The sequence below is a fragment of the Gopherus flavomarginatus genome, chromosome 2, assembly GCF_025201925.1.
Source record: "Gopherus flavomarginatus isolate rGopFla2 chromosome 2, rGopFla2.mat.asm, whole genome shotgun sequence".
In the NCBI taxonomy this organism is placed as follows: Eukaryota; Metazoa; Chordata; order Testudines; family Testudinidae; genus Gopherus; species Gopherus flavomarginatus.
The window spans coordinates 265,031,996-265,049,700 of record NC_066618.1 but is presented as its reverse complement, the minus strand read 5'-3'; the positions used below and the strand labels follow the sequence as shown (position 1 = coordinate 265,049,700).

The following is a 17,705-nucleotide window of genomic DNA, read 5'->3' as shown; positions in this document are numbered from 1 at the left end:
TGTGCTTAAAGTTAGGCACATGCTTAATTACTTTGCTCAACTGTGGCCATATTTAGATTGTTATCTAAAGCAAAATTCTACATTTTTAGGGCTGACCACTGTACAATTTATGAACTACAAAATACATGAGGGAATAATTATCACACAAATTCTTCCACTGACCTAATAAAAGTTTAAGGAATCAAGCAACATCAATTGCAGTTGGGTTTATTTTTGCTTATACAGCCTCCCAAAAAGACTTTCAAGCAGAAAACAAACCCTCCTTTATGTACAGACCTTCATAAGGTTCTATCTCCTTGTCTCCATTGTCTAGGGAGAATAAAAATAAAACAAAAAAGGGAACCAAAGAATAGGGGTTAAAAACAACAGCGCTTTTACAAAAGGTATAACACACGTCTTCATAAGAAGAAAAAAAAGAGAGTGCATGGGCATTTAGACTGATTTTGCAAAGCACATTTATATACTATCAATAGAAAAGCTGAAAATATATTTGATGCCAAAAATGTAGCTTTACTCCTATGATTTTGAAGATTCCTGAAAATGTTTCGTCTACTGAACAATGCTTTCATGAGGTATTCAGAGGAACAGTATTGACAGTATCCATAAAATATGCATCACCAAGCATCTCACTGGTATTTATTTTTGTTGTTAAAGATGATGACCTTTTTCCTGTTCCTTCTGTGTCAAGAGTGATATCTATATTTATGCATGAGCTAATCATCCTTTGTACTTGTGAGTTTTTTCCTTTATTGGTGTTAGCATAGGAGCTTTGTACTACTATTCTACCACACACTGATCCTGATCTTAGAAAGGATTCTACATTCTCAACACCAGGGAAGACAGTGGGCACTCAGAACCTTTCAGGATTGGACATTTTATGAAACACATTCATTACACCAGAGTTTTATCAACAAAATGCAAAGCAACTGATATAGGAGCTTCTGCTTCTGTTGACGTCAGTGCAAAATGTCCATCAACTTCAATGGGAACAGAATTGAGTCAATACATAGTCCACTTTGGTCTCTGTTTATTGAATTGTATTGATGGTATAGATTAGTTTAATTCAAATGGCATTAGATGTTAGACTGACTTTGAAAGAAATGGTGGATGGTACAAAACACAAAACTATTGGCAAATTCTGGTTCTACACAGGAAAAACTCAAGACATTTAGGTTTTAATTCCAAAAGAAAGGCAGTAAATAATAACCAATCCTCCCTTCATTTTAGCAATCCACAAACAATTCTGAAGTCACAACAAAAAATCACTTACTTCTTTCCAATGTCCCCTTTGGTGGGAGCTGTGGTAGCTGCCTGCCCCTTCGTCCTGCTACTGGAGTACTTGATGGGCTTGTTTGGACAGACCCAGTTCGAGGATGTGACCTACAGAACACACATCAAAACAAAATATGCCCTTTTAAAGTCACATTCATCCTTAGATACCTACAGAGCTAATACAATGACTAAGAAAATGTTGGTGCACTTAGGACCTTTGAGATACTGTAATCGTACTGCTGTCTTTTTTCATAGAAGGACTAGCTGACAATTAAACCGAGAAAACTCTATCTGAAGAAAAAAGACAAAATAAGGCTAAATATTGACACGTAATGTATTTGTGTAGCTGACTCTGCATATTTTCTGTGTGTATGTATTCATGTATGTGCATGTGCGCTTTTATTATATACACACATACATATAAAACGATCTAGGGGCCACATGCTAAGATCCTTATTACATTATATTCAGTTCAGCTTTGGGTTGGACTACGTAAAAAAGAAGTAAAATAGAGAGAAATGACATCAGGATTTGGTTCTTGATATAATTAGCTTTCACTATCAGAAAGCCAAGGAATATATTTTACAACCTAAAATGAAGTGATGGTTCATTCAACTTCCTACTCGACCAAACTGGCTGCACATATAGTCGTACTTCCTTTACTGTAGTTGCACTAAAGGGAGTTTACATAAATTGGCAAAATTCTTCATCAGTAATAATATAATGTACTTAAACGGGTACAAAACAGACTATGGCACAGTAAAATGTAGTCAGAGAAAACAGTGGTTAATACACAACGTTAGTACAATCCATTTAAAGAAACTTTTTAACAAAAAATAGTTTCATTTGATGTTGTTATGATGGTTGTTCCATAAGCGATGTCTGATGAACACAAACAATTTCTCATTCTGTAAGAGAAGAACATGATAGTTATGAGGTGCTTTATGTGAGAAATCACCCAGGATTCCTGATAAATGAGAAATCACAAAACAAATGTAGTTAAATACGTTAGTAAACAAATTACAATGGCAGCCACACCATTATATCCACAAGAGAATATAAATAGTGTGTTGGCACTGACAGAGTTAGTATCTACTGCTACTAGTGATCAGCCAAAGATGGAAGGCGATACCAATTAGCTACTGGGAAAATAAAATGTGAGTTGGTGGGGCAAAGAGAATTAGTCTGATTGATTTGTCTGTTTCACCTCGATAAGGCAGGTGAAGGAGGGGCAGATCTTCCAGTCATTAATGAAGGCATCGACCTCATGAGGTTTGAGTCAGGACGCTCTGTGGATCGGGAGCGGGAGTTGGTCCGCTCTAGCACAGGACGCTGTTCTGTTGATCTGGATCTTTGATATGGCTGTCTATCTGGTGCTTCACAATTCCTGTAATGTTAGTCAAAAAGCAGCTCAGTTGACCTTTAACTGTTCTGTTAGTTATAAAATATGCTGCTTGGTATTGATTTGGAGAAAAATCATTGTTAAATACACTTTGGTAACTTTTCTGAGTTCGCTTCTTGATAACATACAGTATTTATAGATGCATGCGGTCTCTTATCCAAAAGTCTGGATAAATGGGCTAAAATGTTTTCTGTGTCTCAATAATGACTTTCCATGCTATAATCTGTTTCCAGACAATTTCTCAGTAAAACACTATTATTTTGTTAACCAACTATACCAGTACACCAAACATTGAAGGAAAAATCGATTTGATTTGAGAATATTAAGCTTAATTGATGTTAATAAGTTGCCTGGTTCTGCATTCTTGCTAATATAAGTAGTTCTTACTGATTACATTAGCTTCATTAGCACTACTCATATGAACAAGGGTTTGCAGGATAAGGCCCACAGTAAATATTTACAAGCTATATCTGATCTAATTACAGTATGTTGATGTCAGTTCTAAGATTTAACTTCAGAAACAAAGGACATCTGTTAATATATACGCCATGCATTAAGGATGGTTTCATAAAGCTAGAGTACTCAATGTTCTGGTTAATAGAGACCCCTAGTACCACTATCAAAGTACACATTCAGATGTCCCACAGGGTAACATCAGATTTGTGTCTGGTAAAAGTTATCTTCCTGTTTTCTTGATCTAATGTATGGTGCCAATGTAATGACAGAAAGAGGAAAAAATTGAGATGTGAAAGGAAAAGATGGGCAAAAGAAAATAAGAGGTTCCAAAACAGCTGACTAAATTAAGATATAGTGCAAAATAATTTGTGGGGTTCATCTTCATTTGTACTGAAATAATTATTGGATTTCTGTAGTACTTTTCTATCTCAGGTCATAGTCTGATCCTTTTGCTTGCAAAGGGGAAAAAGTTGGCTAGCAACTTCCTTAATTATACACATCTATTTTAAATTTTAAAACTAGGTTGTACATATTAGTTGGGCTGATCTGTAATCATTTGTACCTCACACACCTCCAATGGAGTTGATGGAATCTCGACAGAATTACAATCTCTTAACCTGATAGTAACTTTTAAGGCTCTTCCTACAGCTAAGTCCTGTATTTTACAATGAAGATGGTTAATAAGAAGAGTGACTGCATGGTGATTAAATGTAACAAAAAGTCAAGTTTTAATTAGTATTTTAAATAGAGAGAGAGACTGCAGGCAGCCTCATTATGAAGAGTCTTATGTTATTAACAGCATTATTTTTATAAAAGACAGTACTGAGGCAGAGCAAAGTTTTCTCTAGGGCTGCTAACTTTGCCGAGTGCTTTGATAAAAGGGTCATTAAAATGAATGTCTGTTCGCACCTTCCATGAGGTATAACTGAATTCGTAGAAAACAAAATGAAATTCCCCCAGATAGGTCCAGACTAATGCCAGTCACCATTATCCTACTTCTAAAGCTCGCAACAAACAAAACACACCACAATGAGACGCATAATAGTAACTATAAACTGAAGGCACTGACAATCGGGGGAGAAGTAAAACTAGCCTGGCACAAACCCACAAAGATTACCTCATGTCTTCTTCTGGCTCTATCAATGCTGTTTCTGAATGGGAAGCTTGATCAGCCAAAACATCCACTGTCTCGCTTCTTTAACATTGTGGATAAACAAAGAAGTGTAACCTTAGCTTTGTAGTAGATGTTGCTTAGCTTAGATAACCATTTAAAGAAGCAGTTCAGTGCTACAAATGAGTAAGGGAGTCAGGCATCCACATGGTCATGAAAAAATAAGCTTTCTCTGGTTACAGAAATAAATGATGAAGAAAGCAATTCCCCCTTAGACCTGAATTATAAAAACAGTGCTTGACTGAAGCCAGACTCTGCCTAGTCCTTGTGCAGGTGGGAAAGAGAAGGAGTTGGCACAAGGAACATCTCTCTCTCTTCCTTCTGCCTTCCACAATGGGGCCAAGCACAACAGGAGTTCTTATACTAAGGGAGTGAGAAAACCCTTGTAGAACTAGTGCTGCTTCCATGCTCATCTCTGTAAAAGAGGCAGTCTCTGCCCACTGTAGGAGTTGGGTTTGCTGTCTGGGATCAGGCAGTGCCTGGTCCTTGCACCCTCTTCAGAAGGGGTGCACATGCTGTAATTTGCAGAAGAGATACAATGCCAACCAAAGAACTAGCTGCAGAAATGCAGCTCCACATCACCTATAATATATGGCTGCATTGGTCACAATCTGGCCATAACAGTGGATGGATGACATTTTTTAAAACCCCTAAGTGACTGAATTGACTTTCAGTGGGACATGAGTGCCTGAGTAACTTAAGGTGCTTTTGAAAATCCTATCCAATAATTTTTTGCATATGAACTACTGAAAGCCATTTTAAAGGGGAAAAATAGATAGTCAAAGTTAAAGCTATCCAACACCCACAGTATTACTTAAAGTGTTTTGAAACTCTTTTGCATTACCAATAGACTTTGTGCAAAGGTTTTCATTTTTAAATCTAATGAAATGTCAGTATGGCCTCCCACTTCTCCTTTAGTACTACCTACGTCACCATCCTTCTGTCTCTACTGGCAAAGAACATTCACTTTAGGTGATCTATTCTCTTATCAGCCTGTGGGACATTTGTGCATATAATTCTCCCATACACTGATGGAAGAATGGATCAGTAGGTGTTTACATCTTAACCGAGCATATCTATCACATTGACAAAGTTTCAGCTTTCTGTAAGGCACCATGTAGAACAGCACTCTGGCTATTCTAAGTTTAAAATAAACACTTTAAAAGGCCAAAATTTAGAATTACCAAGTTGTTATAAGGAAAGTCACCCCTAGTATACAGTAATAATTGTAAATTCTGTTCACTAGCATCTAATTTGAAGGGTTACAATGCCTTGAGTTAACTACTAACTTATGTGCATTGGTTCATGCTCATATTCTGGAAATGTCCAAAGTTAATAGTTTTTTCGATACACGAAGTTACCGTTTCTAATTTTTAATTATTCAAAAAAAGACGGTTACTCACCTTTGTAACTGTTGTTCTTCGAGATGTGTTGCTCATATCCATTCCAATTAGGTGTGCGCGCGCCGCGTGCATGTTCGTCGGAGACTTTTTACCCTAGCAACACTCGGTGGGCCAGCAGGTCGCCCCCTGGAGTGGCGCCAGTATGGCGCCTGATATATACCCCTGCTGGCCCGCCCGCTCCTCAGTTCCTTCTTGCCGGCTACTCCGACAGAGGGGAAGGAGGGCGGGTGTGGAATGGATATGAGCAACACATCTCGAAGAACAACAGTTACAAAGGTGAGTAACCGTCTTTTCTTCTTCGAGTGCTTGCTCATATCCATTCCAATTAGGTGATTCCCAAGCCTTACCTAGGCGGTGGGGTCGGAGCGAGACGTAGCAGACTGTAAAACCGCTGTGCCAAAAGCGGCATCGTCTCTAGCTTGCTGGACCAGCGCATAGTGTGATGCGAAGGTGTGTACAGAAGACCATGTGGCCGCACGGCAGATTTCCTGTATGGGGACGTGAGCCAAAAACACGGCCGACGAAGCCTGGGCCCTGGTAGAATGGGCGGTAAGGGTCCCCGTTGGCACACGGGCCAAGTCATAGCATGTCCTGATGCAGGACGTGACCCAGGATGCGATATGCTGGGAGGAGATTGCCATGCCTCTCATTCGTTCCGCTACTGCCACAAACAATTGTGGTGAACGTCGGAAGGGTTTAGTTCTCTCAATGTAGAACGCGAGAGCCCTTCGGACATCCAAGGAGTGGAGCTGTTGCTCTCTTCGGGATGAATGTGGCTTTGGGTAAAAGACTGGCAGGAAGACGTCTTGGTTAATGTGGAAGGCGGAGACTACCTTAGGGAGGAACGCCGGGTGCGGTTGCAGCTGTACCTTGTCCTTATGGAACACCATATACGGAGGGTCCACGGTCAGAGCCCGAAGCTCCGAGACTCGCCGGGCCGATGTAATAGCGACTAGGAAGGCCACCTTCCAGGACAGGTACAGCAGCGAGCATGTGGCTAAGGGCTCGAAGGGGGGCGCCATGAGCCTGGTCAGGACAAGGTTCAGGTCCCAAGTAGGGGCAGGCCATTTGACCTGAGGGTATAGTCGCTCCAGGTCCTTGATAAATCTTGACACCATCGGGTGAGAAAACACGGACTTGCCAGCCTCGCCTGGATGGAAGGTGGATATAGCCGCGAGGTGGACGCGCAGAGAGGAGATCGCCAAGCCCTGCTGCTTGAGAGACCACACGTAGTCCAAAATGGTGGGGACTAGCGTGGCGAGTGGGTCATGGCCATGCTGGCTACACCAGCAGCAGAAGCGTTTCCACTTCGCTAGGTAGGTTGAACGCGTGGAAGGCTTCCTGCTGCCCAACAACACTTGCTGTACTGCATCGGAACAGCGTGACTCGGACTGGCTTAGCCAGCCAGGAGCCATGCAGACAGATGGAGGGACCGTAGATCCGGATGGCGCATCCTGCCGAAGTCCTGTGTGATCAGGTCCGGCCAAAGAGGTAGGGCAATCGGATTCGCCAGGTTCAGATCGAGCAGCATGGTGTACCAAGGCTGCAGCGGCCACACCGGAGCGATCAGGATGAGGCGGGCCTTGTCTCTCCGGACCTTGATCAGGACTTGGTGGACGAGAGGGAAGAGTGGAAAGGCGTAGCAAAGACGACCCGTCCACGGTATAAGGAACGCGTCCAACAGTGAGCCCGGGAAGCGACCCTGTAGAGAGCAGAACACCTGGCATTTCCTGTTCAATCTGGAGGCGAACAGATCTATCTGGGGAAACCCCCACCTCTGGAAAATGACATAGAGGACGTCCGGACGGATGGACCATTCGTGGGACAGGAAGGATCTGCTCAGGTGATCCGCAAGGGTGTTCTGCACTCCCGGGAGAAAGGAGGCCACTAGATGAATAGAGTGGGCTATGCAAAAGTCCCACAGACGTATTGCTTCCTGACACAGCAGGGAGGACCGGGTCCCGCCCTGCTTGTTGATGTAATACATGGCCGTTGTGTTGTCCGTGAATACCGCAACACAACGGCCGTGCAAATGGCGTTGGAATGTCTGGCATGCTAGGCGAACTGCTCGAAGCTCCCGCACATTGATGTGAAGAGTCAACTCTCTCTGTGACCATAGACCATGTGTACGCAGGGTCCCCAGGTGCGCACCCCAGCCCAGCGATGACACGTCCGTTGTCAGGGACACTGAGGGCTGAGGGGCGTGAAACGGTAGGCCTGCACACACTTGTGAGGGCGTTGTCCACCAGTCTAGGGAACTTAGAACAATCAGTGGAATCGTTACGATTGTGTCTATGGCACCCTGCCTGGTCGATAGACCAACGCGAGCCAGGTCTGCAGCGGGCGCATGCGGAGTCTTGCATGTCTGGTGACGAAGGTGCATGCGGCCATGTGCCCCAGGAGAGCGAGGCACGTTTGAGCAGATGTGGTTGGGAAGGCCTGCAGGCTTGTGACCATGGACACTATGGCTTGGAATCGGTGCCGGGGGAGGCTGGCCATTGCGAGGTTGGAGTCTAGCACTGCCCCGATGAACTCTATGCTCCGCGTAGGCACCAGAGTGGACTTGTCTGGGTTGATGGTCAGACCTAGGCTCATAAACAGCTCCCTGATGACGGTGATGTGCCCGGTCACCTGCGCCTCCGACGTGCCTCGAATGAGCCAGTCGTCGAGGTAAGGGAAGACATGGATACAACGGCGGTGCAGGGCAGCGGCGAGGACCGCCATACACTTGGTGAACACCCGGGGGGCTGAGGAGAGTCCAAAGGGGAGGACCGTGAACTATTAGTGGTCCTGATTTACCACAAAGTGAAGATACTGCCTGTGCGGGGGAAAGATCGCAATGTGGAAGTATGCGTCCTTCATGTCGAGAGCGGCATACCAATCTCCGGGATCCAAGGAGGGAATGATGGTTCCTAAGGTTACCATGCGGAACTTGAACTTTTTGATGAATTTGTTCAGTCCTCGCAGGTCCAGGATGGGTCGAAGGCCCCCTTTTGACTTGGGGATTAAGAAGTACCGGGAATAAAACCCCTTGCCCCTTAGCTCCCTTGGCACCTCCTCTATAGCTCCAATGAGCAGGAGCTTGTGAACCTCCTGGACGATCAGTTGCTCGTGAGAGGGGTCCCTGAAGAGGGACGAGGAGGGAAGATGGGGGGAGGTGGAGAAACAAACTGAAGATGGTAACCAAACTGCACCATGCGCAGGACCCAACGATCCGAGGTTAGCTGGGACCATGACGGCAGGAAGGGGCGGAGGCGGCTGAGGAAATGAAGTGGATCCAGGGAAGGGATTGGTAAGCTGCTCTCGGGCGCACCTTCAAAAGTTTGCCTTGGGTCCCTGCGGTGGCTTGTCGGACCCAGAAGTATTACCCCTTTGAGGACCTGGTTGACGTCTACGGTTCGGCCGACCTCGCCTCTGGTTGAAATCTTGTCTGGGGCAAGGCGGGGGGTAAGTGCGCTGATGGTAGGGGCGGAATGGCCTTCTCTGAGTCTGGGGCGTGTGCATTCCCAGTGACCGCATGATGACTCGGTTATCCTTCAGGCTCTGTAGCCTGGGATCTGTCTTCTCAGAGAAAAGGCCCTGCCCATCGAATGGCACGTCCTGAATCGTGTACTGTAGCTCTGGCGGTAGTCCGGAAGACTGCAGCCACGATATACGGCGCGTGGCTACGCCCGATGCCAGTGTTCTTGCTGCCGAATCTGCGGCATCCAAGGACGCTTGTAGGGAGGTCCTGGCGACCCTCCTGCCCTCTTCCAGGAGAGATGAAAATTCCTGGCGTGAGTCCTGGGGAAGCAGCTCCGTAAATTTGCCGACAGCCTCCCAGGTGTTGTGGCTGTTGCGACTCAGGAGGGCTTGCTGGTTCGCCACACGGAGCTGAAGGCCTCCCGCGGAGTAAACCTTGCGGCCCAGCAAGTCCATGCACCTGGCTTCCCTGGATTTTGGCGCAGGAGCTTGTTGGCCATGGCATTCCCGGTCATTGACTGACTGTACCACCAAGGAGCAGGGAGCGGGGTGTACAGAGGTACTCATACCCCTTGGATGGTACCATATACTTCCTTTCCACTCTGCGGGCAGTGGGTGGAATGGAGGCCGGAGACTGCCAGATGGTATCCGCCTTCACCTGGATCGACTTGATGAAGGGGAGGGCTACCCTGGTCGGTGCCTCTACAGAAAGGATGCTCACCACCGGGTCCTCCACTTCCGGGACTTCCTCGATAGGGAGGTTTATGTTCTGGGCAACTCACCTCAGAAGGTCCTGGTGTGCCCGGAGATCAGTCGGCGGGGGCCCTGATGAAGATGTGCCCGCTACCGCCTCATCTGGGGATGAGGAAGAAGACACCCCAGGGAGGAGTGGTTCCTGAACTGAAGCCTCGTCCAGAGGGACCTCCGCTTCCCGAGCATCCTGCTGCGCCAGGGGATCCATAGGGGCTTCCTCCAAACTTGAGGGGGTGGGGGGCGGCTGACCGTGGCCTCCGGTGCTCGATGCTCCGATTGGCGGGAGCGAGCGGGGCCCGAAGGTTCGCCCTGGGCTAGGTGGTATGCCCAGGGAGTCCAAAAGGACCATTGTGGTGGTCCCTGGTCCAGGTGGGCCTGCACATCTGAACCCCCGTAAGAGGCGCTGTCCATTCGGGAGGAAGCGGACGAGTGCCTTGAAGGCCATGGAGGAGCCGTCGATGACTGCGTCAGGCCTCTGCGCACCCCGACGTCGCTGCGTGGTGCCGGCGAGCGGTACCGGGAATCATGGTGGTACCTTGATCTGGACCGGGACCTGCTACCAGCTCGGTGCCGGGAGGTCGACCGGTGCCGTCCGCTTCCGTGCCGGGATCGGCTGCGGTAGGAATGTTGGTGCCGCGATCTAGACCGGTGCCGATAGTACGACGGCGACCGGGATCCTGAACGGTGCCGCGAGTACGACCGGTGCCGCAGGTAGCGGTCTCGGGACTGCGAGCGGCGTCTGGATCTCGAGCGGCGTCGCTGAGAGTGGTCCCTCGATCTGGAACGAGACCAATGCCCAGTAGTGCCCGGTGAATGCGGCCGCACCATGGCGGGCTTGCCCATCGATTGGAGAACCCGCACTGGCGGTGCCGGAGGTTGGGGCAGCTTGGGCTCTGTCACGTGCAACGGAGAAGGTCTCCGGCGTGGAGGGCGCGACGAGCTCAACCGCTGTTCTCACAGGGGAGCTGAGATGCACCGGACTCAACGGTCCCTGAGGAGCCGGAGTCGACGATGCGACGACGCTCGGTGCCGCGGCGGATGACGGTGCCGGGCGGTCAGGTTTGGAGGCACGCTCCAACTGCGGTGCAGTTGTAGGCACCACAGGAGCCCTGTGCTTCTTGCTCCTCGGGGAGAGGCAGCGGTGCCGGCTAGGGTGCCGGGCCGGTGCCGAGCGGGAAGTCAAAGCCTTTGCCGGTGCCAGGCGGTCCAGAGCAGAGGCGCCACTTGGCCCCGGTGCCGGAGTCGGTGCCGACGGTGGGGGAGTCAGCGCTGCCTCCATCAAGATCTGCTTCAGGCGACTGTCCCGCTCCTTCTTCGTTCGGGGCTTGAACGCCTTGCAGATCCGGCACTTGTCCACGAGGTGGGACTCGCCTAGGCACCTCAGGCAGGAGTCGTGCGGATCTCCTGTTGGCATCGGCCGATGACAGGACGCACAAGGCTTAAAGCCAGGTGAACCGGGCATGGGCCCCAGCACCGTGGGGAGGAAAAGGGGCGAACCCCCGATCCTCTGTATAACTATCTACAACTACACTTACTAACTTTATAACTACAACTATTACTATAATAACAGAACTATATACACTAAACTGCAAAAGAGTGAAACGCTAGGGAGGTGGAGCACGGCTAGCCGTGCTCCACAGTTCCAACGACCGACACGGGCGGTAAGAAGGAACTGAGGAGCGGGCAGGCCAGCAGGGGTATATATTGGGCGCCATACCGGCGCCACTCCAGGGGGCGACCTGCTGGCCCACCGAGTATTGCTAGGGTAAAAAGTCTCCGACGAACGTGCACGCGGCGCGCGCACACCTAATTGGAATGGATATGAGCAAGCACTCGAATAAGAATGAATGTTACTTTTCTTAACAAGTAAAAAGGAGAATCTTCATCAAATGAATAAATAGAAATTTATCTATTGCATTTGTACAGAAAGACTTTTAGGAGGCAAACAGCAGTGTATAATCATAAAAGCTGTCAGTGCATGCACACAGACATCTCACTATTTCCCAAAACGATTGGACATTCTTCCCATATTTTAGCTGCCATCCCATGTGCAATATTAATTTTACTGTGCACAATACATAAAATGTAGGTTATAGTAGTAGGCCAGTTAAAATCAGTTTGTTAAAATTTCAAAAGTAGTTAATATGTCCTTGTAACAAGAAACTGAAGAAAAAGAAGTATAAATGTACACTATGGAAGGGTTTTTAATGCAACTTTTGTGATCATATCAGGCTTTCACTGCTTCTAAAAACACTTAGCAAATAACAAGAGAAATACAAAAGGTACAATATCTAATAGTCACTACTTCAAGAATAGGCCAGCTATTATCCAATGGGATACCTGTCAGTGTCCGTGGAAGGTTGCTGGATTTCAATCCTCGGACATGCTGTTCTTCTACTAGCTATAGGAACTCTGCTGTTTAGTCACAGACACAAGATCCTCTGTTAGCATAACATAAATAAGCAAGTCTGCAAAAAGTGAGATTTCTAGTAATACCATTGAGTCATGAATGTCGTAACAGGAAGTGTGTGAAGATGTGAAGAAGCAGTTCGTTGTAACAGCACAGAGATAGAGAAATACTGTAGCTAGTTAGAAGCAGCAGGTTAATTTCATTTTTATGAGGATCATAATCAAATAAGTATAAAGAAGCTTAACATAATATAAAAGTATGTTCTGGTATATTATTTAGTGCAGAAAAGAGTTCAATGCTTGCATCTACTCTAGAAAATAAAATATAAATAAAGTAATGCATGTGAATAGTCAATCAAATATTATATGGCATATACTACTGTGTGTGTGTTATAACTATATAGAGAATAAGTAATGATCTAGTATAAAAATTTTCAGTGGAACTACACTCATTATCTGACTCTTCACTGACATCAGTTTGGGATGGCTGCATTACATATGAACAATGTCATAAGTGAATTACACTAGTCATTCCAAGCAAGTGCCAACAAAACCTTTATGCCACACGACGGTCTCATGTCATCTGTTAATGTTAGAACTACTATTACAGAAATATTTTAAGAAGTTTTTAAAAACTGATTTGGTCCATTTTTTCCTATTTTTTCTTCCTATAATGCCAATTCACTTAATTCTGTTGCCCATCTTTGACCTGAGCGGACAGTCAAATTTCAGGGCCCTGGGGACATTCTACTTGGAAGCAGAAATTAATGGAGACTGGTATTCTTTAGAGTGACCATACAGCAAGTGTGAAAAATTGGGATGAAGGTGTGGGTAATCGAGCCTGTATAAGAAGAAGACCCAAAAATCGGGACATCTGGTCAACCTAGTATTCTTTGATGCAATCTCTTTTATTTATAACGACTATACAAAGTCCTCCTTCAACAAATGAATGAGGAACCAAAAGAAAGAGAATCAGTTTCTCAGTTTACAGCCCCAAGCCTCTTTAGCCAATATGCCAAGAATCTTTCTCTCTAACTTTTCCCATGGTCACCCTATGCTCACAGGCTCCTGCTGGACTTGCTTGCTTTTTGACTCTTTCTCTGTTCTCATCTGTTCTCAGCGTGTGTGTGTTCTGCTTTCCCTCACACACATCCACATCCACCTATTTGATCATAATACCAAGTGGACTCTCCCACCCACCTGATGCTGGTTTCCAGGCACACTCTATTTGGCCTTGTTTTAGGTTTGGCCCCTTAAATATCTCTTACAACTATCTTAAATAAAGGGCGCATTCAATCATCAGTTTGAGTGAAGTTTTAACCCATTGCAAGGTTTTACCCAGCTCATACCATGAGTTCAACAACATAGGCCTTGGAAAAAAAGAGAAAAAATAACTAATACGTTTTAAAAATACTTCTAAAAGTTACCTGAATAGCTTTTCCTTACATTATATCTCAGTTTAAATGTTTAAAAAAAAAATCTCACTAACATCCAAGACTTGGTACAAGTAGAGTGTGTACTGTTTAGAAAAGGGATTCAGGACTTTCTAATTATTAATAAATCTTTCTAATAAATCTTCAGTTGTCACAGATCATATTTAATACAACTTTAAATGAAAGCACACACAGCACCATGAGTGCAGGTCAGAGTGCACTACAGAACTTTTAGTGCACACTAGTGGGGTCCACGGGGCCAGTTAGTACTAAGCAGGCTACTGCACAGTAGATTTACACCCCATCTTGCCATGCACTATGTCTATGTGTGGACAAACCCTAAGATTATTTCTCAAAAAATTAGCATATGAATCCTACATGGTACAGGGACCTCTGCATGCATACAATGGCATGGCTTGACTTATTTTTATTTCAGTATGGCTCCTTAATTTTAAATTTTAATACAAAAATCTTTAAAAAAACAATTTGAGTGGTTGGACATTTATGCAAGATATCCTTTCACTATGTGAATGTGAACAAATGTAAACACTCTTTTGCTATCATTTTGAATATATTAATTTAAAAAAAACAACAACCCAGGTTTCTTGTATTCATGGACCTCTTCTCCCTCCTCCCACCACCTACAGAAACACAACTGTCTTTCAGCAGTGCTTTGTATCTCAACAACCACTTTTGGCTCTCTTCCTCTAATCTCGCTTCTCTTCTGCTGCCTTCTCCTCTCCCACAGCCCATTCCCTACAACTGAGTATACTAAACCTCCATCAATGTTAATAGAAATACTAAAATTATTCAAACATGAAAATCCAGAATTAAGTCTTACATTATATGTTTAAAATGATATTTTCCCCTAGGTAATTCAGTGTATACATAAATTCCACTCACTGGAAAGCTCAGAAATATTTAATTAAAATGGCACCTTAAAATGGAAAGATGTATATGCACGGTAGCAATTTTCAAAATTCCCTACTGACCATGTAATTTAATGAATGAGAAGCAAGGGCTATATCAGGCAATACAAACAGAAACAATGCCCAATAAGGGCTCAATTCCTTAAAGGCGCTGAACACTCTAGTCCAACCCAGCAAAACACTTAACTACATGAGTATTCCCACTGATGTCAATGGGACCATTCTCAGACTCAGAATTAAAACGTGTGTGTTTTTCTGGACTGCGTTTGAGTGCATAGAACCTTTCAGGGTTGAACACTACATTTGGATGAAATACATGACATATAATTCAGCCTACAACAGTTAGTTACAAAGGTTCAGCCTCTGCTCTGAATTTCTGGGGTTTTGTTCCAAATCTTATATGCTACTAATAACACAATTTCTGATTTAATTTTCCTTTATTTTTCACTAGTAATTTGCTTTAAAAGACTGATACCCTGGGATATCTTTAATTATAATTCTAAGAGTCCACAGAAAGGCTTTGATTCTGGAAAGATTTATGTATCTGCTTAACTTTATGCACCAGCCGTAGTGCCATATGTCAATGGGACCACTTGCAGGGTGTAAATCTGGCCCCACTGAAATCAATGGAAGTGTTGCCATTGACTTAAAAAAGTCAGGATTTGGCCCAAAGTCCATGGAATTAATCCCTTGTTTAATTCCTCTCATAATAATGTAATTAATTTCATTATTTGAAAAGTTTGCATAAATTAAGGATTTTTAAAATATTCAAAATATTCTTAATGGTCTGGTTAAATGTCAAATTGAACCATAGCTTCCCCAAACCAACTTTTGCTTTTTTTGTAACAGCTGTGCTGATCTTAATTAAAATTGCTACACAGGGTACCAACATAAACTGTTTCTTGAATTACAAACTTTGGTTATTTTTTTCTCTGATACCTTATCATATTAACCTCTATTATGAGCTGAGCCTATGAAAGAGCAGACAAATAATAAAGGTATTCTAAGTTTCTAGTGCAACAAAATGGCTTAGACCTTCAACTTTTATTGTTTTTTTTTTTGCACTTCATAGCATTAGTTTAATGGACCAAATTAATATTTTTTCTAATTTGGAGTTTAAAAAAACAACAAGACGGAGCTAGGACCTGCTACGTCAATTTTCAATACAAATATATTTTTATACTACAACTACTGATAGATCACTTAATTGCAGATGTATTGAGGGGAAACTGTCAAATTGGAAAACAAATAATCAGTGGAACATTTTGTACCTAATACCATCACAAGGAATAACTTATATATCTAGAACAGAAAAAGATAATGAAAAGCATTCATTTTTTAATTTCATTTGCATGGCTCATGCACTGTTTCAGGAGAAGTTCACATGCATGCTCTACCCCAGGCTCTGCAAGAGGATGTTTCCCATTACCAGTTAAACTGAAACTGAATAGTCAGCAGGCAGGTGAGTGCACAGAAAGAAAAGGGACAGGAAAGGATGTTGGATGATGTTGCTCTGGGGCACAGCCAAAAGTCTGTTACAAACATAGCTGCAGAGCAGGAACACTGATTAATTTTTTTTTAACTTTTGTCATAATTCTCTGGGTGAGTGGTGTTGGTGGCCTGTGATATACAAGGATGCCAGACTAGATGGCTAACAAAAAATTCTCATTAACACTGAAACATACACAGCAAATACAAATTATTATTTTAGTTAAATCTTTAGTCCTAAAGATATTAAAATAAGTGATCACATATCTACAATTTCTTTCAATATACATGGTCAATCGTTCACACTTGTACAGTCTATAATAATCAGATCAGCTTAGCTTGAGACTTGTTCATCTGTTTTATAAAGGCAAACATATATTTGATTAAATATTTTTGCAAAGTTAAATGTCTACTTTGTGCTGCTATAGAAAAATGAATAAATACACCATTTCCATACTAGAGACACAAATAATGTTACTAAAGAAACAAAATGAAATATAACTTTTTACTCTTTCAATGCTTATGGAATTTTTTCTATACTACTTTATATTTGAAAAATTGGCACAATACATGTAGCATTTCAAATATCCATTTATATTTACAGGCTTTATTTTGTGTAATTTAAAACATATTTTTGAGATTTAAAATATTATAGGACAGAGACAGATAAGTGGTTATTATTTTTATATAATGAATTCATATTTATCCTAAAATAAATATAAGGTACTTTTACATAAAATTATTGTTAAAGAAAAGAAAAGACAAGAACACTGCAGGTCCACTGATGAAGACCTTAACCAGCCCTCACTACAGAAAAATTCCCAGTAAATCAATGGGAGTAAGGACTTCAGAACTGACCGCATCACACTTGATCCCCCAAGATCCCACTCAACAAGCCCCCAATGAGGATGCTCACTGCAGTAAGAGCTGGTAGGATCAGGTCCAATTTCTTTAAGCTAAATTCAATACTGGACTTAAATTTATCTTGTTCCAAATTGTATGTGTCCTTTGTCCACCATAATCCTTTTTCTCAAGAACAACCTGACATATTGAAAAGATTCACATAAAGTAGTTCAAGCATCATCACTGTTCTTTCTATCCTCATAATAGAAACCTTGTAAAGAGACAAGCCAACAAATATACCTTTTCTGGGATCACTGGAGAAAGAAATGGAGGATGATTTACATGATGTCAAAAATAAAATTTGTTACTACAATTAGTCAACTCTACAAGCAGATTAGGAACACATATTTGGTAACGCTACACTCTTTACTTACCCATAGTTTTCAGCTGAACCATTGACTACATGATCTGCCCATGAACTTGCACCATTGTACCACCTTTACAATGCAGTTAAAATAAAGAGGTGTTATAAATAAATATAGGTAATATTAAAAACACTATAATTCATGTGTCATATTTGCTTCTCACTAATCTGGAGATTTTTTTCAATTGCTTCCAATATGTTTTCTGCATTTCCTCTTCTTTGCTAAGAGGTATCAGGAAAAACAACTGCTTTCTGGCAAC

The 17,705-nt window shown here is 43.5% G+C and overlaps 1 protein-coding gene across 46 annotated transcripts in view; it reads right to left on the bottom strand.

Annotated features, from left to right (window-relative positions):
* The window catches only part of RIMS2 (regulating synaptic membrane exocytosis 2), an 885,358-nt gene that overhangs the window by 235,295 nt on the left and 632,358 nt on the right, over positions 1–17,705 (bottom strand). For 23 of the 46 annotated variants that reach the window (XM_050940560.1, XM_050940517.1, XM_050940515.1 and 20 more), the window contains 4 exons: positions 17,456–17,518; positions 2,480–2,659; positions 1,271–1,380; positions 277–309 (listed from right to left, as the gene is read on the bottom strand). In XM_050940560.1, coding sequence (XP_050796517.1) covers positions 277–309; positions 1,271–1,380; positions 2,480–2,659; positions 17,456–17,518 — 386 coding nt within the window. Of the gene's footprint in view, positions 1–276; positions 310–1,270; positions 1,381–2,479; positions 2,660–4,247; positions 4,359–17,455; positions 17,519–17,705 lie in introns of those variants that run through there. The other 23 variants (XM_050940524.1, XM_050940531.1, XM_050940544.1 and 20 more) reach the window with 7 other exon arrangements.